Source organism: Momordica charantia (assembly GCF_013281855.1).
Source record: "Momordica charantia cultivar OHB3-1 chromosome 4 unlocalized genomic scaffold, Mcharantia_2.0 BLBB01000004.1, whole genome shotgun sequence".
NCBI classification, from domain to species: Eukaryota; Viridiplantae; Streptophyta; class Magnoliopsida; order Cucurbitales; family Cucurbitaceae; genus Momordica; species Momordica charantia.
In genome coordinates, this window is record NW_028275162.1 from 21,837,241 (window position 1) to 21,860,147 (window position 22,907).

The following is a 22,907-nucleotide window of genomic DNA, read 5'->3' on the forward strand; positions in this document are numbered from 1 at the left end:
TTTGGAGTTGAGAAAAATGCTGATTTTGGGAGGTTACATGTTGTTGGCATTTTGCCCTTTAAATTTGGGATCATTTAATTTATTAAAGCGGTGGATTTTGATCCCTTTCACTTATTTATTATTTGGTTGTTTGTGTGAAAGAATTAGGAAAAATAGAGTTCTCAAAAAAAAAAAAAAAAAAAAAGAAATGGAGAGGGGTGGGGTGGAGGGAAGTTCATAACCCTCTTTTTCTATCAAAAGAAAAACTATATAGAAATTTGTGTTTGATATATTTTTTTTCTTTTTTAATCTAAGTTTCTCATGGAACGGTTCTAAAACTATATTTAAATTTAAGAACAAAAAGATTTCAAGAGCCAAAGTGAGCATAGCTCAACGGTAATTGACATATACCTCCAATCGAGAGGTTGTGAGGTCGTGGAGCTCAGCGATAACTTATTCTTCTTTGACGTGTAATCATATTTTAAAATTTTAGTCGCTTTTTAAAATATAAAAAACTAATCATCAATTTTCTTTTTGAAATTTGGGTAAAGAAAAAGCATGACGGACAAACTTAATTTTAAAATGTAAAACTAAAAACAAAATTGTTATTTAACCACATTTAGAACTTTATTTGACAAGTTTGATGTTGATTTCAACGTGAAGGAGGAAAAAATAAAATAAAAAAAGAAAAAGCAGAGAAATTAAAAGCAAAATAATAAAAAATATTATATATGTTAATTTTGATGGACACTATTCATTCAATTAAAGGATAATTCCATTTGAAGAATTTTAAATTTGGAAGATATAATGTTCTAAAATAACCAAACAAATGTTTATAATATAATCTAAAATGTACATCAAATAAAATGTACATCAACATGTGTTTGTATTCTTGCTTAATTTACTCGGTTAAGAGTCTGCCTACTTAACCATTAATTAATGACTTTGTAACACCACTCAACTAGACTTACATTAGTGGATACAGAGCTCCACGTCTTTGCCGCTGCACCATCTCTAAAGTATAGCGTCACCATTTTATTTTATAACACTAATACGTAACTCATATGTTTGCCTATGGAATTTGAGCTTTTATTATGTTGAACCTATCCTCTACTTCTCTAGTGACAGCATTCACCATCTGCATAAGAAGAAAGAAAATTAAAATCCATAACTCAGTTGGAAGTTAAAATATCCTATTTATGAGTAATCTTATTATAAAACATGAGAATATTTGAATGGCTAGATATATTCTTTTAATTTGTTTGCAATTTTTAAAATGTTAAATTTTATCTTTTAAGGGTATACAAATTTTCTTTTTCTTATGGTTTGGATCGAAGTTACTTGAATATTTTCCATACTAAACTAACACTAAACGCGGCTCAAATGTACCGTGTTATTTTCCATACTACTTGACATATCAAGACTTTATTAAGATTGACTCATTTAGATTTAACACTCAATTGATCTTTAACCTTGCACAGATTTTACTTAGACATGTATGGCTCTATCTCGAGGATGACTATTTGAATGTGCCAACGGAGCTATCACTATGTCTCTCCCTCCTTCTCATACTGTTCCTTTCAAAGGGCGTTTTGTTATGTGACATCAAAATGGGCAAATATGACGCCAAATGTGCATCAAATTGTAAGGAGTCATTCGCTACTCGCCATTAAATCAGCCATATGAAATTTGACACTTGGCGTGCTTTTTGGTATCTATAATGTGTTTCCAAGCCAATATTCACTCCACCAATGGTTGACCCATGCCTAATTTCTGGGTCTGGACACTTAACCCGAAGCAAACTCTATATTCAAATATTTTTCTTGAGAAGTATGTGCGTTAGAACAAAACGTGTTGAAAAATAACTTGTATTATTTGATTTTTTACTCGTAGAAATTTGGACTTCAATGATAGTTAAAAACTGTCACATTAACATAATTCATGATAATTATATAAGTTGTAATTTGTCACGAATAGATGTTTCATCACAATTGAAAAATGTCACAAAAACTAGTTTGACGATAATTTATAACTGTCACTAAAATAATCAAATATTTAATTCTTTTATCAATAAAAACTTAATAACGATAGTTTATAAATGTCATGAAATATTTTTTAACGACAATTTATAATTGTCATCAAATGTTTTTCAATGGCTGTTTTTCAACGTTGTATACTCTTCAATCTTGAAAACAAATTGGTTTAGGGATCAAGTTTTGATTTTGACTAACCCATAAGATTTTAGATTGGATTGACTAGAATTAATTTTCAGAATTATCAAATATTTGAACATTAATGACTACTTGAAGTTGATCTTTATTATATACTAACCTCTAAATTTAACTCCTCCTTTGTTGCATGTCCTCTTAGATAACCAAACTTGGAAACCCTAGACAAACTCCAGCTCTCTATCTGCACCATATATAAACAAAGATAAATTTTTAAAATAAACTTTTAATTCTGATTTGGTAACAATTTTGATTTTAATTTTTAAATTTTATATCAATAAACAAGCCTATTTAACAAAAATTAAAACGAAATCATTATAAAACATATTGTTTAACGTATGTAATGTACGACGATAGATAGAACGAAGTTAGAAAAGAAAGAGAAAGAGTGTAATCGGAGTACATGTACGGGAAAGTTGTCGAGGGTGAAACCCGCCATGCCGATGATCACGTGCACCGGAGCCGAGTAATTGGTATGATCATATGTATCAATTCCATTTCTATCTTTGGAAGGCATTGCCTTGCAAATGTTGTTGAAAACAGAGCATGTTCTCTCATAGTTATGCACATGCCCAAATAAGGCCAAATCTACCTACAAAACATATCAATCTCAATATATGAGCTTTTAATTTTATGTTTTTGAAAATTTAGCTTATAAACACTTTTGTATTTATTTGTTCATAACTTTTAAAAATAAAAAACTAAGAATAAAGCCGTTATGAAATAGAGTATTGACTTTCATTCATCTTGAATAACTTTTGACCCAACCACGAGAAGAGAATTTGGAAAAAAAATAGATATTATTATGAACCGGGTTGGGCTCTTTTACCTGAATATTTATGTTATGATGTTATTTTTAGTATAGAGTATAGAAAAAGTGACCTTATTTTGTAGGAGAAGTGGTTCTATCGCTACAACGAATCTTGGATCAACACTAGGAATAATTCCATCCACCGAAGAGTACATTGGTCTATGCCTACATATCATTAAAAACGTCTCAAAAACTTTGTGATAATTTAATAATTGAACATATTTGAACTAATCAAGCTATTAATAACCTTGTTTAGATGTGTGATGCTATAAACTTAAAAATATATATTTGAAAATATGTACACATAATTTAATTAGTTTTCTTTCTTTTTTTTTTCTTCTTATTTTAAGCTCTAAAATTTGTAATAACTTACCCGGTGAAAATAAGCCATGGTGTTTTCGACCTGTCAACAGAGGCCATGTCATTCTTCATCCATTCATACTGTTCAAAAAAAAAAAAGCACAATTTTATATCAATTAATTGAATAAGACATATATTAGGGCGGACAAAAAAAATACAAAAACCACTCATCAAGCCATGAACTAAAAATGGTTATCTTCTAAAACTTTTAATTTAAGCAAAAAAAAATGTCTTGTCACATCCTCCACTATTCTTTTTTCTTTTTTTTAATCCGTGAGTGTCCGGACTAACTTACGCACACCTGATTAATCTTACGGGCAACCGTCTAACCCTACAACATTAGATGCCGGAAAACACATAGAAATTACTAATTTTAAGGTAGGTAGCCATCATGGAGTTTGAATACATTCCTTCTCAATTAACCCTAGCCCATGATGAACACATTCTCTGCTATTCATTATCCATTTTTTTCATCTCGATCATCTAAAGATCGGTAAAAAATCAAACATAATTTTATCGAAAGATCCATAAGTGTCCATTTAGTACACAATATATTGGGATAAATATGATTAGGATTATTATCATTAAAGAGAAAGAAAGGGGGAAATTTTGTTGGGGGCAAACCTGTGGTGAGTTGATAGAAAAATCATGCTCAGTGGAAATGAGAGTGAAGTGAACAGATGCAATTTCAATGGAATACCATGGCTCATCTTTTGCAGAGATTGGCATTTGAAAATATGTTTCATAAGGAACTCCACATTCTCCTCCTGAATCAGGTAGTTTATACATTGATCCTGACTCATCGTAATCCCTGCACATACTCAACAAATAAAACTTATATCAACTTAGGACAGGTTCAAGGTTGAATGGAATGATCACCGAGACTACTCCAATATCAAAATAGCGATGCATGGCTCACTCTCATCATCGAGTTGATCCAAAGAAGCAAGGGTCCGAGCTCGACCTAGGCCCAAATCCTACTAGCCTCAAACATTGTTTGGATCGGACTTGAACCGATCCAACCACTAAAACCTAGACCCATCACCCAATCTATATGCCTAAATCAATGAGTCAGAGGTGCATTGGACTTGGATCAGCCATTTGGATTGGATTAGCCAATATAATAAATTACTTTTTAATTATTAAAAAATATTTATTAAAACCTTGTTCTTTGAGTTTTAGAACTGTGTTTTCATTTTATGTTTTGTACTATTTTTTAAATTTTTAAAAAATTATCAATAAATTTTGTTATATCAATAAATAATTTTTTTTAGAGGAATGAGAATGACAAAAAAAGAAAAAAATTAACCCTAAAGAATAATAATAGACTATATATTAGATCATGTTTTTCGACCGACCCAACAAGCCTATCAAAATTTTAAAAAGAACAAAGATTCATATATAATCAACAGTTGAAATAGGTCGGGCCGTGTCAAACGTTGACCTTGGACCAAGTTTGGATTGGGTCTGGAATGGACTTGGATCGACCTTTGGACTTTGAGCCCGACGATGAAACAGATGCATGACAATGGTATGAAAAGATGGATGACAGGTTTTCGTACCTCTCATGGTTTCCAATGGCAGTCATGTAAGGAACGCGAGAGGCAATGGGATTGATGAGGTGAAGGAAGAAATCCCATTCAACTAAGAATCCAGTTGCATAGCTTATGTCTCCAATGTGAAACACTGCATCTATTTCTCCAGATTCTACTTCCTCTTCCATTGCTTTCACCACTGGGATCGATCCTGGCTAGTATCCACAACATACATTCAATATAATTCTATTTTACTCTATAAACTTTCCTTAAAATCTCATTAATATTTGTGCTTATTTTGTTATGGTTTGAATTTAAATTCAAATTTAGACTAAATCATTAAAGGAGAAATGAACTGGAATGACTAAAATAATAAACGTAAATCAATGATTTGAAACAGTCAGAAGTTTTTCAAAGTTTAGTTAGGATTTTAGGTATTACAAATAGAATATGTACATAATCAAAATCATAATTTTTTAATCTAAATAAAATAGAATAATTTATCTATCTACATTTTTTTTTATATAGTTTTTCGAATTGACCCTAATATATATGGTTTAATAATAATGTTGTACCTGAATATAATGCTCAACAGAAGAAGAATCCAGAGGAGCTTTTCCCATATCACCAAAAGCAATGAAATTAAACTCCTTCGCCGCTCCGGCGGCCGGCGGCGTCTTGAACGTTTTCCGATCACTCCAACCAACTGAATCACTGCAATTTCACATCAAATATAACCCTCAAATTTTCCATTAACTCCGTTAAATTTTACGTAAAATACACTTTTAGTCCCTTCAATTTATAAAATGAATCTAAATGATTTTTACTGTTAGTTTGACTAGTTTGAAAATGATGCAGCGATTAAGTTGTTGACGGTATATTAGTTGATTTGTCAAAACTATATTAATTTAATATATATATTTTTTAAGGCGATTGAACTTTCTATATCCTTTCAATCTTCCCCCCTTTCTTCAACAAACTATGTCACACTGCTGCTTGTCATCTCTCTTGCTCTTCGTTCAGATCTTCGGTCAGATTCGTCCTCGTTCGAATTCGAATTCGACGAAAGAGGAACGCTTCCTCTTCCCGATTTGGAAGTTTCTCTTCCTAGTCCATCTTTTTATTTTATTTCCGTTGAAAGTAGTACCTACTACTATGATAATACAAGATATTTTTCCGTATAGTTCAAACGAACTAAACCGATGCAGTTGGACAGTGAAAAAATACCTTCCATAACGGTATGAATAGGTGGTAGAAGGCTGAAGTTGTGTCATTACTGCAGAATGAATGAAGCCTGGGTCATGCCAACCAAAGTCCCTTGCTGGACTTTGAATTGATGCTGAATCTGTCACCAAATCAAAATCTTTACAATTCAAATCACAATTATCTCCAAAAATCAAAATATATATACCCATTATTATTTTTTTTAATAAATTCACAAAATTTCTTCTTTTTTCTTTCCTCACTTGGATGGTTCAAATTTAGTATTAAAATCAATACATGTGACTTAGAATATATACACAAGTCCACATTTAAAAAATGGTTAAAATTTGTTAACAAAAAAGTTAATGTATCATTATTTGAATACGTAGACGCCCACTCAGATGTCATTTGACACATGAACTCAGACTTTTCCACCGTCGTAATATCCAAATATAATGAAACAATTATAATTTGATGACACGTCAGATTTATATTAGTAAATTAATAACTGAGTACCTAGAAGATTATATTAGACATTAAAAATTAAAATGCAATAATAAAGACCACCTTAATGATCTAAAAGAACATAAAATTAATTTTCCATAAATCTCAAGAACTTTTTTCTTTCTGTTATATAGAAATAAATAATTAAGAAATGGAAAAAAGGAACTCACTGCACATGTCATTTTGTGAAAATGTTGAAACTTGAGAGGTTTGTGTTCTTCCTTCTTCTCCATATTGGACTTGTTGGGGCTCTTTATCCCCACTCACCCAACTCACTCTCATCTGATTCATAATTTCTTTCGATCAAATACCAATTTCTTTTTTTTTTAATCAACAACAATTTAATAAGCACATGATCTTGGTTTTTCTTTTCTAAAATGTTCCAAATTTTTTAACTTTATATTCACTGTGATTTATTTGAGACGCATAATTGAAAGTTTAGACGACACAATTTTAAAGATATGAATTTGGGGACTCACCGATGTTCCAGTAGAATCAGTGCTAGAAAGATGTCCGTACAATGGAGCATTGGGATTTTGGAAGTTGAGAGGCGGCGTTGTTTTGAGGATGAGGCAAGGGGCGATAAAACCGCCACCAAATAGAGCGAATTCCACGTCGGTTCTGAAGTTGATGACGTGGAATGACAGAGTGGCACTACACGTCTCTAGTAGGCATCTCCCTCCGACACTTTTCTTACACTCTTTTTTTTTGCAACCCATGTAATCTGGATCGCTCTTTAAAAATGCTGCCTGCAAAAATATATATATATATATATATATATATATATTAAATTGTATACGAATAGCATAAATTTAGTTTCAATTCAAACAAAAAAAAAATTATCCCACAGAAAAAAAGGTGAAGTTTGTGATATTTTTCTAAAAAGTAAAAGTATTGATATTTTCAAAATCCATATAATATTTTTGCTGTCCAATGTAATTTTATCTTTAATTTTTATTTTTTTCTAAATTTATTTAGGGTCATTTTGTCAAGTTAAATTACAAGTTTGATCCTTGAATTTGAACAACATATTTAACAAGTTTTTGAATTATAAAAAAAAAATTTTATATATATATATATACACACACGAATTATAACCAAACCAAACTGTTAAATAAGGCAGATTTCTTTTCTTTTTTTTTTTTTTTTTTTTCTTTTTTCCTTCTAAAAAGAACTGTTAAAAGACGGTTGAGTCATAGTTGAAGCATGAAAGCCAATCCAAACGCTCAATAAAATTAGTATCTTTTTTATTATTATTTATTATTGATAAAAACTCAATGAAACTAAGTCATTTTTAATCTTGTAAAACTATTTTTTAATTTCAACCGATTATTTTCAATAAAAGTATATTTATTATTAAAGATAGTCAATTGGATGAAATATACCTTCTCCACACACTCATCAAATCAAAGAAACCTATTCACTTTAAAAAAATATACAAAATTTTTTATTATTAGAAATTTTCTAAGATAGAATAGGTTAAAAATTTCTAGAAACTGGATATGGGAAAGTGCATCTTCAACCCCAACCCGAGAAATTTCTGGTTCACCTGTTAATATACAAATCGAAAACCATAAAATAAATATGTAATTTACCTTGACAGGATAATGGCAAAGTAGAGGAAGGCTGCTAAAATCACCCGTTTGTAAATAAAAACCTTCCGACAATGGACAGCCATGAACACTGTTTTCATTCAACCAAATTAACCAACAAAATCAAGAGCTATATATTATTCCAACAATCGAAAAACAAAACACGAATAGTTTCAAGATACGTACTTTGCATTCGAGGGTGTGATCATAGCAACCCAATGATCTTCCAACGGAATCAAAACTCCGTTAACGGTAACGTTGATGAACTCTTCATTCGAAAGGTCCTTGAAATTTGAGATGACTTCAATTTGGATGAACTGGTTTAGGTTTGGACAGTCGATCAATTTTCTTCTATTGAGGAGTCGAAAATCCGATATCGCAGTGTAGTTACGATGTAATTTTGCAGAGTCGACGACCAACGGATGGAGCGACGACGAAGAAGATGGAAAGAATAATGGTAGAAGGAAGAGAAGCCTGGAAATGAAACTAAACTTGGGCAAGCTATCCATGTGAGAGTAATGAAAATTAGATTAGAGGTGGGGGAAAAATGTGGCCTTTAAATGTTTTGATGGTGGGGGAATGAATTAAATTGTGAGGGGGAGAGACAAGAGAATTAGGGTTGTTTAGGGACTAATCTAAAAATAGACTTTTCTATTTAAAAATATAAACTTTTAACGCAAATTAAATATCTATAAACGTTTGGTTTTATTTTCATCGTTAAAAGTTTTATATATTATATAATTCTTATAATTTGGTTAAATTTCTCTTAATTATTAATATATTAATGCCAACCTAAACTTAACTTAACGATAATTGACATTTTGATCCAAAAATCATAGTTGGAATCCCTCCACCTCTACTCCAGTTGTTGTACTAAAAAAATTATTGATGTATTAATCAATTTTCTTTAGATATAGTAGAGAAAAGTGATTAGTTGACTTTTGATATGTGATAGGTATAAATGTTAAATTTATGTATAATATAATTCATATACATGTACAACTAATATTAAGATTTGCGTTAGGCAAAAAATAAATGATGTATTGATTTCTCGGGTAAATGAATTATATGTTGTACAAACCTTAAAAAAAACCTTAAATCCCAAAATCTACTTCTCAAAAAAAAATCTACTTACCTTTTTTTCCTTTTCTGGAAATATTATTTGTTATTATTATTATTATTATTTTAGTTGATCAAGATGATTCATGATTCAAAAATCTTTACAAAATTTAGAACACACCGTGGTTTTAAATATTGAATGTTTATGTATATATCTCTAATTATGATATAGAAATTATCGTTAATTTTTTATTCTACATATATATCAGAAAGAAACTTTCAATCTATTTTGTCAAAGGAAAAAAATTTACAATCGTTTGAACTTCATCCTTGTGAGGTTGTTTGATTGATAATTAGTTTATAATTAAAAGAAAATGAAAATGTGAAATTAAAAAATATAATTTGTCAAAGATGACATTGACATTTAAAATAAATCAATGCTCTATTATTTAATTAGGAAAAAAATCATAGACTACAAAAATCATGCACAAAAATTTTGCATCTTATTGATACTATTAAAGTAGAAATCTTTTGTTCTTCACATACACACAAAATAATAATAATAATTATTAATAAATGTAATAAAAATAGTGTAATTAATATAATTAAATGGGATTGGGGAGATTTAGGTTTCATCATCAACTTACTATCATTCTTCTAAGTTGATAATACTTAGGAGACTTGGTTGTCTCTACTTGGCATGTTGCATTTTTACCTTTATCGTTCTAATTTGCTTTGTTTGTGGCTAGCTTTGATTTTTCCAATTATGCCCTATTAACCAATGTAAAGTCCTAACCAATTATATTAAATGTGTTAGCTTTTCATTTTTACTTTGCTAGTTGTGATGATTTTGCAAACTTAGAAATATTAACGAATTAGTAGTTGGAGGGGAACGAATTCACTCGAATTGATTAGCACGTCTAATTAATGTTATTTTTTTAGTGGAATACAATTTCAACTATGAAAAAGGAAACAAGAGATCTTCTCAAACTTTGAAATGAGCTACTATTTTATGAGAAAAATAAGAGTCGATGGTATATTGAGGACGATAATCCTAAATTTCCATTGTTGAAGTTTTATAGTCCCATAAGATAATTAATGTGTTAGTAACAACTGTTGCTGTCATTTCTCTTTCTACCCATAATTCAAAATCAATAGATTCATTGCACTTGTTGAAGAGTAAAAAATTTAGGGTGGATTAATTTGGTGATCTGGAGTTGTATTCCACATCTCTAGTATTTTTTAAATGTATTTGGTAACAGATTTGAAAATTTTGAACCTTAATTTAAAAAATAGTCCAATGTCTGTTAAGTATACTTGTAAATTAAGGTAGTTATCAACTATATTTAATTAAATCGAAAAATTTTATTAATTAATTTATTAACATATATAAATTATAACTTTTGTATCATTATTATACGTATATATAATATATAATATATTATGATTTACCTGTTTTAATTTTAACAAAAATGAAATATTTGTAACCTGAAATAGTATATATATATATATATATATAACAGCTTCTAGTTAAAAAAATACTTTTGTTAAAGTTACGACTTGATTCTTAAACTTTAGTTTGTAACGATTTTATCTCTATTCAAATTGATAACAATTCAATTCTCAAATTTTAGTATGTAATAATTTAGTGTTTGATACTTAATTTTAATAAGATTTTTCATGACAAGGACTATAAATCGTTACAAACCAAAATTCAGTTCTAGAACTAAATAGTTACTTTAATGAAAGTATAAAGGGTAAATCGTTATAAAAAAATAACGTTTAGGAACTAAATTTTATTAGCCTAAAAACAAATATGTCAAACAGATATTCATTAAATAAAAAAACAAGTTACAGAGTCCAAATTGCATACCAAACCGACCCCTAACTTGATCATTTCATTGAAATGAATGAGACCATTATACTACCCTCTATTTCAATTTTATTGAAGATTCAAAAACAAAGACGTTACCGAACACGAAGAAACTAAACACAAATTGATCTTTTGCTAACTATGTGTTGAAGTTAAGAAATGAGAGCAGCATAGAGAAGTTGATTCCAAGTATCAGGAAGGCCAGCAATGCACCAATGTGTGCAGTCCATTCCCCTGAAGCCATTGTAGCTGCTTGGATGTGCATCTTTTCTAAGCTGTGAAAGAGTTGTGATGTTCAGCAAATGAATTGGCTTTTTAATTCTTGCCAATACTTGTTGAACTGTGAATGATGCTGCTGGCAGACCACCTGGGTATGTTGAGCCAAGTAATGGGCTGCTTTCCTTTGCACAGTTTCTTGCTTCTGGCTCATTCCAGTCACTGCCACTGCAAAACATTTATCAAAGGGGATGAGCACTGAGATGGAAAACGACAACGTCTTTCTGTTAGAGTGACTAACGGAAAACTAATGACAATAATGACTGAAATGATCAAAAGTGTTTTCAATACCTTGGAGTAGAAGGCGTGTGTGTGAGACTTTTAAGTCTCGATAGAAATCAAACTCAAACTTCATAGAGCGAATTCAAAAGTATTTATGTCTAAAACTATTTTGATTGGATGTGGCTTGTAAAACGTTTGTTGTTCTTGAGAGGTTGTGATTGTTATTTTAGTTTCTCTATTATGGTTTGTGTTTAGTTTCACTTTAGTCAGTTCCAGTTTAGTTTGTTGGATCTGTAAGTGGAATATGTAAACAAAGTCCTATATTGATTGGGTTAGGAATCAACTTCATCTCCTCCGGTATCTCCTCCAGTATGAGACATTTTAGGTAAAACCAAATGCCCAAAGTAGACAATACTATACCATTGTGGAGATACATGGGAGTACAAGGGACAATGATGTCATTGTTGTTAACGTCTATAGGTTTTAAACTTTCGATTTGGTCTGTGTATAGTTTTATCAATAAATCTTCTAAAGTTAGTCTTTGGAGTCACCAAATTTTGATTTTCTCAGATGATACATTTCTTGGATGTGTGATAGGTGTTCAAAGGACCCGACAACTCGATGAACTCAACCCAAACCATAAGGGTTGGGTTGGGTCTCGGTTCAACCTTAAAAAATTCGGGTGAACCCGATACAACTAGAATTTATGTATATATATGTATTTTTTGTTAATTATAAATATATAATAATATTTTTATCTTCAATCTCAACCATCAATTTAGTTTTAATCTCATCCCTTCATTTAAGGTTTTCATATCATCTTCTTCCATTTTATATCTTAATCTTAGTCATCTTTTTAGTTTTAATCCTAGCTCCCCGTCGTTGCGTGATAATTAAAAATAAAAAATTGAAAAAAAAATATTAGGTTGGGTTGGGTTAAGTTGCCATCCAATTCAAATCCTATGGTTCTTATATATGGCCAACCCAAAAATTTAGGTTGGTCCCAAAATCCTTCCTAACTCAACTCAACCCAATCCATGTAACATCCTAATTGTGTGATATGTAATCTTATTTAGACATGGTAGAAAGATATGTGAGTTCGGATTCCAATGAAAATGTGTCCGGTAAGAAAAAGGCCAACATTTAAGTCAATAATCCAACATCTTGAGAGATTTAAACCAAAAATTATAGGAAGGAATCAAATTAAAATTAAATTGTGAGATCAACTGAAATGTAATATAATGCAAGAAGAAGATATAGAGATTTACTGGTAATGAGACGGAGAAACTCCTTGAAAGAAGACTCTTGTTTTGGTTGTATCAAGTTGATCTGAATCAACCCAATTTGCCCATGTTGTTAATCCATGGCGAAAAGCTTCCATTCGATCCATGTCCTTCAGTGTCTTGTTACCGATCTGAATGTAATCCCACCTATAAAATATAGATTCCGACACACATACCTTAAATTTTTTTTAGAGTGTTAGAGTATGTATAAAAAGATTAAATTTATCGTTGTCCATCAATTTAAACTTTTGAATTGATCAATGATTTAACAAGAGAGACGAGAGCTTACGGTTGTGTAGGTCCACTGCGATACCACCAAAGCCAAGTGTTGAAGATCAAAACATCCATATCCTTCCATATTTCACCACTTTTAATAGAATCAAGCTTCAAAACTCTCCCAAAATTGTGTTCCTCTTCAATATCCACCAAGTAATGGCTTAGAAATAGCATCAATGAAGTTCCATAATCCTGGGAAATTTTTTTATCATTCCAATAATGAAAAAGATTAAAAAATAACTTCCCCCTCAAAATTTCAATTTAATTCTTATATATAGTTCCATTCAAACTTCTCAAAACTTAATATTAACAATTTTTAAAGATGTCAAACCGAGTACAACTCAAGTGGTTAAGACATCTATCTCTGACCAAAAAGTCATGAGTTCGAATCCTCATCCCCACATGTTGAGTCGTCTCAAAACATTAGAAATTATAAATCGAAATTAGAACTTTTAAAATATAATAAAAGTGCAGTAACCTGGAATTTGATGGTGCGAATATCGCCATTGGTTTGTTGAATAATATTGGAATGAGGAACTGCAGCATGAAGCAAACATGCAAGTGACTGCCATTGATTCATGCTTATGGAGTCTCCCACAAACATTATCTTCTTCCCCCTTAGCCTTTCTAACAAATCCACTCCGTCAAATCTACACGAGTTCAAAACACTGATGTTTTAAATATCGATGTCGACTACAAACTCATAAGAGTAATTTGAGAGTCTTTCACCCATTTCTAGCAAATCTTGTAGTACAATCTAAGTATTATTCAACCGATTAAAGTATATATATAATTTTTAAAAACAATTAATAAACCAAACAAAACACTTAAAATCAAACGATAAAAAATTAAAAATTCTACTTGTTTCAAAAAAATTTTAAAAAATATACTGAAAATGTAAATTCACTATTTTAAAAGTTTGAAAACTTCATGAAATTTATTCTCTTCAAATAAAATTTATAAACTTAATTGTGTTACATTTTATTTTTAATATTTATGTATTTTGTAATTAAAAAAGCATGTTTTCATTTATGTATTTGAAAAATTAATATACATAATAATTTTATTTGTTTCTAAAATTTGTATTATTATTATAATTTTTTTTAATGACATTTCCAGAAAAAGACAGAGAAGGTAGACATCATTCTCCTCGTGAACAACAAAAAAGATGTTTGACAATGTATTTCAAAGTAAACGACATCAATGCCTCTTAAATTCAAAATCACCGAAACATGAAACGACACGTCGCACCGCAGCTAAGCAAAAAACCAAAGCAGTTTTTTATTTTTTTTTATTTCCTTGTTTATTGAAAAATTAAAATATATAATTATGTGACTGTTCTTTTATGGATGACTTTATTTAAGAATTATTTAAACCTACTTTTTTGTCATTGCATGTGAATATTAATTTCAAATTCAGAATAATATTTATTTAGACCTGCAAGTAACCAATAAATTTTTATGGATTAAAAAACGCATTTCATCCCTATATTCTTATTCTTATTTTTTTAAAATCTCTATTAAATTTTGTTAACTAATAATTTAGTTATTAAATTTTATATAATAGTTTAATTTCTTTAGTTTAAAATTTTGAACTCAACACCAACCCAATTAATAAATATTTTGGTTGGACTAGTTCAGGTTATCCAAGTCATTTATTCAAAATATTGTATAATAAAAAAATAAATACTAATATCTTAAATATTTATTTACATATTTTTTAACATTTAATCAATATTCTTAAGCAAATAATATATATCTATAGGGGTGAATTCACAATAAAAAATTGTTTTTAAAAGTAGATTTTTTGAATAAAAATTCATAAAGAATTATTGAAAATGTATCCATATATGATTTTAAGGTAATAAAAGAAATGATCTTAAAATTAATAATAAGTTCGAGTCGGTCAGGTCCAACCCAGATTTAATTAAGTTGAACTCTTAAATCAACTTCAATTTATAAAGCTTTCATTTATTCGAAGTCATATGGATTGGGTTGAGTTGATCTGTTTTTTTTTTTTAACATCTCTATCCACATCCACATGCATAAGAAGCTCCATTACTTCTCCGCCATTAAAAATTTTAAACTAAAAACGACTAAATTATTAGATAATAAGGTTCTCCATAAATCGAATCATTATATATTAAAATTGAGAGAGATTACTTTCACACGGACCAAATGTGAATTTTGAGCTTTTAGATCGTGTTTGCTAAGGACCCGTTTGGTAATGTTCTTGTTTCCTGTTTTTCCTTTTTAATTTTCTTAAGAAATATAAACATTTTGTAACTAATTATGTTTCTTATTTTTCCTTCTTTTAGAGACGTTCTCTAAATTGTATAAAAAGTTTGGAACAACCAAAACAAGTTTCTTTCTTCGTTGTTCACATTTCCAATTTTGTTCCAAAACATAAATAAAAACATATGGTTTCATCATTCTTAAATCTATAGATGTTAGGGACGTGCAGTTCAATTTTTTTCAATAAAAATAGCATTACCAAATAGGCCCTTATTTTTTTTAGGTTTGAAATTTAGATATTACTTCAACAAAGACCAAAAAGAACGAAACCTCGGAAATTACATGAACAAAAAAAAATAAAAATAAAAAATAAAAAAATAGAGGTACTAAAAAGAAAAGATTGAGGTGGAAGGGGTACCTAGGCAAATTGCAGTTGAGGGGGCGCCATTTGAAATGAAGATAAAGGCGGTCAGGGCGGCCATATTTGAGGCAATCAAATTCCTTCCGAATGAAAGGACATTCCGACGAGTTATACAGCGGAAACTCGGAATCAAATTCCCATTTTCCGCTGTAGAAATCGCATTTTCTTTCCTCTCCATCATTTTCCGAGCACGTCGCAAACCCAATCATCGAAACCAGAACCAGAATCATCAGAATCCGTTTTCCCATCTAAATATTTTCCCGAGAAACCCAGTAGAGAAATTTTCTCGTGTTTATTTTCTGTGCAGCCAAACAGGGGACACATATAGGTTCTGAGTTTGTGTGTAGATTTGGAAAGTTGGGTTCCTTTTTGAGCAAAAGTTTAAGGTTATGGGAAAATCAAAATCCTTGTTCCAATCCCATTGGGATTTTCCTCTCCACTCCTCACACATTAATTCCCTTTCCCTTTTTGTTACCATTTATTCAATCCATCCAACTTGGATACCATATGCTGTGGGATTTCCTCTTTGTTTTTTTTTCCTTTTCTTTTGTGTCAATGTGTTTTTTAAATCCCTCTTGTTTAAAAATTTTTGTTAGATATTTCAAACTTTGTTACAATTTAGTCCAAGTATATGGTTTTTGTTTTTGTAATTTATAAAAATAAACACGTTTCGTCTCTCATCAATTTAATCAACTTTTTACGGACTAAATTGTTGTAAATTTTAAGCTATAATAACTAAATCGTTATCAATTTTTTAAATAAATGGACTAAAGTTCAAAACCAAATTTGGTTTTTAATCTATTTACAAATATGATGTATGGTAAGATATTTACAAATATATTCTCTAGTATTGATTTTCTCTCTCTCTCTATTTTTTTAGTACGAACTTTATTTTCTCTCATTGATGGGTTGGATGGCATGATTTTGTTTATAAAATATATCCATTTATTATTATTTTTTTTTAATATACTTCTTATTTGGTTCCCATTGATGCATATATATATTTTTTATAGAGGTTTTTATACTCTCGACTTTTTACCATGCGAATTTTTGTTTTGATCCATGTACTTTAAAGATCATTTTGGTCCTAAATTGAAAATTTTTTAATACAAATTCTATGCATCCGTACAAAATTATGGCTATATTTCAAGAATTAGATCCTACCAAATCAATGTATTAGATCGGCTAATCTCTTGAAACTCACTAATTTAATAAAAAAAAATCAGCTCTACATGTCGTAATAAAATTTCTATTTGTAATCCATAAAACTCATCATTAATAAAATTTAATTTAATAATTCTTCAAACATAAGTGGATTAAAAGCTTCCAAGTTAATAATACTTATCCAAGTCTAAATTCTAATAAGATGAATGGATTATGGTAAAAAATTGATTCCCTCTCCTTAGTTAAACCGTGTTAAAAAAAAAAAAGGGATTGATTTGTACTTGCCAAATTCTTTTTCTTTCTTACAAAGTCAATGGAAAGTTACTTAAGTAAAATTTGTTTTCCAAAACCAAACTCACAACCCCCATCTCCTAAACTTTTCAAAAGATTCATTGAATTGAAACAAAAAAGAATTTCAATTTCCTTTTAATGTGATCTACTAAAATAGAAATCTAAAGATGTTGGTATTTCTTGTTTTATGTTTTTATTTTTCATTTTCTTGTTTTTCCTTTTTTTTGTAACAAAAAAAAACATAACTACATTTTGATAATGGTTTGTTTTAAGTTTTTTTTTTTTAACGAAACAATAATCCTTTCTTGGTCTCTATAATTTTTAATTTAAAAAAAATATAAGTTTTATATGAAAATTAAACTTTTAAGTAAAATATTCAAAATTTTTATGTTTTATTTATTGGCTAAATATTTATTATCAATTTTAGAAGTCAGGTATGATAAAATAATGTTTTTAAAAAAAATTTTAAAAAAAAGACAAATAACAAGAACTAAAAAATTTGATTTCGTTGTTTCTAAAATAAAGTTTCTTAGAAATGGAAACGAAAAACACAAGAACAATTGATAATAGGGATATTAAGGTGGTAGATTAATCAAAAAATAAATAAAATAGTGAGTTCTTTGTTTGTTTTTTTTTTTTCCTTTTGCTCTTTTTTGTTTTTTTAGTATTGGTGAGTTGTTTATTTATTTATTCTCTTTTAGAGAAAAATCAGATTAGTTGTTATTTACAGATTTGCACATGCTGGCACATGATCTAATATCTTAATAACGTGGTGCATGCTTCAATTTTTTTTTTTTTCAGAAATTTTAGTCAATAGCAAAATGAATTATGTATTTTTAAATATTTATAGCAGGTTTCATTTTTACAAAAATAACGCAATATTTGTTTCTTTAAATATAAAAGAAAACTATTCTTTTTCTTTTGTTTTTTTTAAATAAACCAATGTGGGTTGGGTAAGGTTGAGGCTTGCCCTCCCAAAGGTCTATTGAAAAATATCACGAAATGATCTTTGTTGGTTATAATTCGAAGAAGACGGTATATCATTGTAAAAAATTACTATTTTAAATCTGTTCTAATGTTTTATATCAATATAATTTTGGAAAAATGATTAAAATAATTTTGACTATATTAAAATCACTCCAAATATGATGATAACTTTAAAATAAGGGTAATATTTTCTCATCTTATCCGTCTATGATTTGTGTCTCCTAGTAATGATTTTTTATTTGGTTTTTTGAGTAGCTTTGGTGATTGTTTTGATTTTATTTTATTTTTTTCCCTTTTTAATTCGGGCTTTTCTCATGAAAGATAACTCAATCTTCTGATCTCCGCTATGAGATTTGTGTGCAACCAAATTTTCTCCTATTGTAAATTAGGCTATATTGAAATTAGATAAAATAGACGTTTGGTAGAATTATGTTTTCAGTGCTTTCAGATTCAGAATTTGAAATTTTTAAGAGACATAATTACATTAAAAAGATAAAAACTTTAATAAAATATATTACTTCATTATTAACTCTAATGTATTCTAAATTATATAATATTGTAAAATAATAATCATATAAAATTCATAAAAAAATGTTAATAAATTAATTAATATAAATTTAGATTAAATTAAAATTTAGTTTGTAACTACTCCTAATTTCCAAATATATTTTGCTAAACAAACCTTGAACAATTTTTTTAAATTGATATTCAATTGCGAAATCTGGAAATCTGCTAACCAAATGCACCCATCTTTCTAGACTCTTGAAGATTTATTTGAATATATACCCAGAAAAAAAAAAGAAGAAAATAAAAAAGCCTCCCCCAATCATTCAAGAAAAGACTTAGTTCATGGCTTTAACAACTGCTTGTCCTCATTTCTGGAGGATTTTCATAGCACAATAACTTCAAAATAATGTCCCTAAAACTATGATACAATTAAACACACCCAAAAGAAAAAGAAAAGAAATGATGCAATAAATGAAAATCATAGCTTATATATCCATTGTTGCTGCTGTTGAACCACCAAGGTGGAGGCTCTACAATCTGAATCAGCAGAAGCAAGCATGTCCCCAACAATTCCAAGTTCCGGAAACTCATTCCATTCCATCAAACCTGAAGTCTGTGGTGATTCAACCCCATCTCTTCTTCCAACTATTATAAGATCATATTCGTCGCAGACGGATCTCACTATTGCTGCCGTCTCCGACCCCTCATCTGCTCTCCTTTCCAAGTACGCAAACCGTTCGCCCCCGACGAAACTGTGCTTCATGTCGTTCAGCAGTTCTGTGTCCAGAACCTTCTCCCAATGGCTTACGCTCTCGTCTTCTGCGAGTAGGCGTATCACCGTGAGTTGTGCGATGCTCAGATCTTTGACCATGCGTGTGGCAAACGAGAATGCTTCTCTATCGTCTGGGCCGCCGATGAAAATCATTGCAACTTGGAGTGATGGTGTACGTGAATGTCCAAATGGAAGAGAGCTGGTAAGATTGCCACGGTCGATGAGGATTCCCACGGAGCAGGGTGCCCGATCTAGGACGTGACAATTTAAGGCCCTGATATTGTTATCCTCTGATTCAATGTATCCTTCTTTTGTCCATTTTCGATGAAATGGAAGGATTATCAGAGAAGTGAGTTTCCTAGCTGCTAAAGTGCATATGTCCTCATGCATTAGCTTCATTGGGGCGATTGCTGTGAATACCTCAATCGATACAACATCTCGATTGTTCCTCTCATACTTGCGAAGCATCTGGATTATATTACCTGAGAGCAACTCCTTGTAGGAACCCTTTTGGTCTTGAAGTTCGTGCGAAATGAAAACCGGGGTGGCCCGACCAACCAATTCTTCAACGTGAAGAGCATACAGGGAAATGGGAGAGTCCTCAGTCGGGCACGAGGCATCGATAAGGTTGAGCAAGACAGGTACGTCATTCTGTGTATGAAGGCACCCCAATACACTCAGCTCGGCGTTAGGCTTCAAATTGAGAATGTTCCTTTTCTGATAGCCAATATATTTTCTTGAAGGATCATAGATCCATTTCACAAGCATCGGCATCAAAATCGAGATAATCAAAATATCAACAACCAACACTGCAAAAGTTTGGTGACTCAGAACCTGCAAATTTTCATAACAAACCAACTAAAAGTTACTTTTTAGTTCATCGCCACATCTATAAAAGTCTATATTCTGTTAAGGCCTTACCTTGCTGTCATAAAAGTAGGAGGAGGCAGCAAGCTCTACAATGCCTTTGCTGCTCATTATGAGGCCAAATGCCAAGGCATCATAAGAAGACATCTTGAAATACAGAGAAGTACCAACACACACAGCCATTTTCCCCATAATGGTTATTAAGATCACAGTCATAGACTTAGCCAAAAATAAGCCACTGTAGTTGATAAACGAAAGATCAGCCTTAATCACCGCGATGGTGATAAAGAGTGGTATGAAAACTGACGTAATAATGCCATCGAGTTTATTCACTAGGCTGGCTCCTAATGGTGGTCCTTCAGGCACAACCAAACCCAAGAGAAATGGCCCAGAATAAATAGTTCGTCCCATGATGTTGGAAGTTACACTAGATACAAGCACCAATAGAATGATGAGACATATGTATCCATCCTGCACAGGTCTCCCATGTGGTGTGGATCTGACAATCCAAAGCATCACAGGCCGAAAGACAAACAGAACAATGACAACAGACAAAATTGTAAAAATAAAACCAATTGAAGCACCAAAAACGCCATGGCTGTGGACATTTTCGACCACACTAACAATGAATGAGAAACTCAGGCCTACCATATCAGCTACTATTGAAGAAGAAAGCACCAATCTACCAACTTCAGAATTCAGAATCTTAAGGTGTTCAAGCAGGGAAACCACAACTGCAAATGAAGTGTAGGATTGGTTTGCTGCTATAAACTCCAGGTTAGCAGCCTCATCCTCCTCCCCAAATCTCGAGAGACCAACTGCTGCCATCAAGCCAAGTAGTGCAGGAACAATTATTGACAAAACACCAGTTATCAATGTTTGTCTCCCTGATCTCTTAACCACACCTAAATCCATCCTAACTCCAATAAGGAAAACAAAAAGTGTGTAACCGAATCCCGTCACCATGCCCAAGATCTCTTGGGATCCAATGGAAAATAGAAAATCTTTGAATTTGTCAAATGACTCGGAGTTTCCCCTCCATGATGATCCAAGAATCAAGCCAGCCTGGTAACAAAGTGCCCACAAAAGAAGCAGAGAAAAAGGAAAAGCTAAATCATCTCTTGATCCAAAAGCTTAAACTGTTAGCTTAAAGTATTCAATATTTTCTGGCAGTTCCTAAAATCTGGCCTAATCTAATTCACAAATCCTAGTACATTGATCATGCAGTATTTTTCTCATAAACTTAGCAAGGTTAAGCAATTTTTGCCCCAAACTTTTAATGTCATCAAACTGAACCTTGGGCTTAAAACAAGTGTTGCAATTCTTCTTCAACTTACACACTCTCCTATCTTAAACAAGCGTTGCAATTATTTTTACCCTTTGTTCAACTTCGCCCACTAATTTTGAGCAAAAAGCAGACAAAAAATTATCACATGCCCAACCAATGCAGAAAATCAACTATCAAATAAATCTCCCAAAACTCATCAATTTCTACAATATTCCAACTCTAAATATTGATTCACCTCTTGATTTCTTCCCTAAAAAATAGTATTCACGTATAATACGAAACAGGGGGAGAAATATAACAAAATGCAGGAAAAAGAAAAAAGAAAACGTACGATCATTTGGGAGACAAAAACAGGGAGGCCAAGGAGCTGGAGGAAGAAATGGAGGAGCATGGTGACACAAAAAATCGTGAGCATCTGAAGCTCCAACAATGGGAGTGGAGTAGGCCTCTCAACATTCGAATGCCCGAGAACACTATCCCAAATGCCATGGGAATTTATCTTGGGAGGCAAAGTCAAGCAGAAGGTGATGAAATTGCCACTCTCCGTAGTCATAATCTCATCGTAAATGGTGTAATTGGTATCCATAATTTCCGAAAGGGCTCCTCCTTCTCCTTCTCCTCCTCCTCCGCAGCTGCAAGTTATGGCGATGGATGGGGATTTTTGCAGGTTTATACGGAAGATTATTAAGGTGAAACATGAGCAGAATGAGAGAGGGATGAAATTTGCAGGGTTTTTCAGGTAAAGAAAACAAACCAAGAATTTGTGGCGTTTTGTTTGTAACAGGCTAACAGCATTGATTGGTTAGGGTTCTATAAGCAGAAGCTTGTGAGACTGTTCGTCTTCAGTTTTTTTCTTCTTCTTCTTATATTTAGCAAATTTAAACCACCATCCAAATCCCCTTTACTCGCTTCAATCAAAATCTTCATTTTCATCAATTCTTCATTTTTTTCTCTCTCTCTCGTTAAATACTATTTTGGTTTATGTTTGGTTCATTTTCATGTTTGATTTCAGCTTTGTAATTTCATATTTTTTAAAAGGGATCATTTTGATTTATATTTTTAAAACTTTAATATAAATTTTATACGCAATCGAAATCCAATTTATTATGAATTTGTGGTTACGTTTTTAAAAAAATTTTGTGGGTAAGATATGCGAATAAAAATGAAGAAACCAA

At 30.9% G+C, this 22,907-nt stretch overlaps 3 protein-coding genes across 3 annotated transcripts; all 3 read right to left on the bottom strand.

The window, feature by feature from the left end:
• Positions 1-782: 782 nt before the first annotated feature.
• LOC111024493 (nucleotide pyrophosphatase/phosphodiesterase-like) lies at positions 783-8,721 on the bottom strand. The gene is made up of 13 exons (XM_022302190.2): positions 8,399-8,721; positions 8,216-8,303; positions 7,100-7,369; positions 6,791-6,902; positions 6,141-6,258; positions 5,489-5,627; positions 4,941-5,128; positions 4,003-4,189; positions 3,392-3,459; positions 3,090-3,183; positions 2,611-2,799; positions 2,311-2,391; positions 783-1,117 (listed from the first exon to the last, which is right to left on the bottom strand). Exons 1-13 carry the CDS (start codon positions 8,719-8,721, stop codon positions 1,052-1,054), a joined length of 1,923 nt encoding a protein of 640 aa, XP_022157882.1. The 3' UTR covers positions 783-1,051.
• A 2,364-nt stretch (positions 8,722-11,085) lies between these two features.
• LOC111024497 (protein trichome birefringence-like 38) lies at positions 11,086-16,291 on the bottom strand. Its single transcript, XM_022302198.2, has 5 exons — positions 15,854-16,291; positions 13,680-13,851; positions 13,215-13,393; positions 12,911-13,072; positions 11,086-11,588 (listed from the first exon to the last, which is right to left on the bottom strand). Exons 1-5 carry the CDS (start codon positions 16,102-16,104, stop codon positions 11,297-11,299), a joined length of 1,056 nt encoding a protein of 351 aa, XP_022157890.1. The 5' UTR covers positions 16,105-16,291; the 3' UTR covers positions 11,086-11,296.
• A 2,815-nt stretch (positions 16,292-19,106) lies between these two features.
• On the bottom strand, positions 19,107-22,581 carry LOC111024501 (cation/H(+) antiporter 4). The gene is made up of 3 exons (XM_022302203.2): positions 22,064-22,581; positions 20,499-21,509; positions 19,107-20,411 (listed from the first exon to the last, which is right to left on the bottom strand). Exons 1-3 carry the CDS (start codon positions 22,316-22,318, stop codon positions 19,284-19,286), a joined length of 2,394 nt encoding a protein of 797 aa, XP_022157895.2. The 5' UTR covers positions 22,319-22,581; the 3' UTR covers positions 19,107-19,283.
• Between the last annotated feature and the right edge of the window lie 326 nt (positions 22,582-22,907).

Bases quoted from the DNA above. Each gene is read 5' to 3' on its own strand.
- LOC111024493 (XM_022302190.2), bottom strand. From the start codon at position 8,721: ATGGATAGCTTGCCCAAGTTTAGTTTCATTTCCAGGCTTCTCTTCCTT. The intron at 5,129-5,488 runs GTACAACATTAT...TGTGGATACTAG, and splicing joins CTGTTGAGCATTATATTCAG to CCAGGATCGATCCCAGTGGT. The intron at 2,800-3,089 runs GTCACTTTTTCT...TATGTTTTGTAG, and splicing joins CACTTCTCCTACAAAATAAG to GTAGATTTGGCCTTATTTGG.
- LOC111024497 (XM_022302198.2), bottom strand. From the start codon at position 16,104: ATGGGAAAACGGATTCTGATGATTCTGGTTCTGGTTTCGATGATTGGG. The intron at 13,394-13,679 runs GTTACTGCACTT...AAAATTTCCCAG, and splicing joins TTCGCACCATCAAATTCCAG to GATTATGGAACTTCATTGAT. The intron at 11,589-12,910 runs GTAAATCTCTAT...AATGTTTTGCAG, and splicing joins GTTTCTCCGTCTCATTACCA to TGGCAGTGACTGGAATGAGC.
- LOC111024501 (XM_022302203.2), bottom strand. From the start codon at position 22,318: ATGGATACCAATTACACCATTTACGATGAGATTATGACTACGGAGAGT. The intron at 21,510-22,063 runs GTACGTTTTCTT...CTTTGTTACCAG, and splicing joins TTTTTGTCTCCCAAATGATC to GCTGGCTTGATTCTTGGATC. The intron at 20,412-20,498 runs GTAAGGCCTTAA...GAAAATTTGCAG, and splicing joins CCTACTTTTATGACAGCAAG to GTTCTGAGTCACCAAACTTT.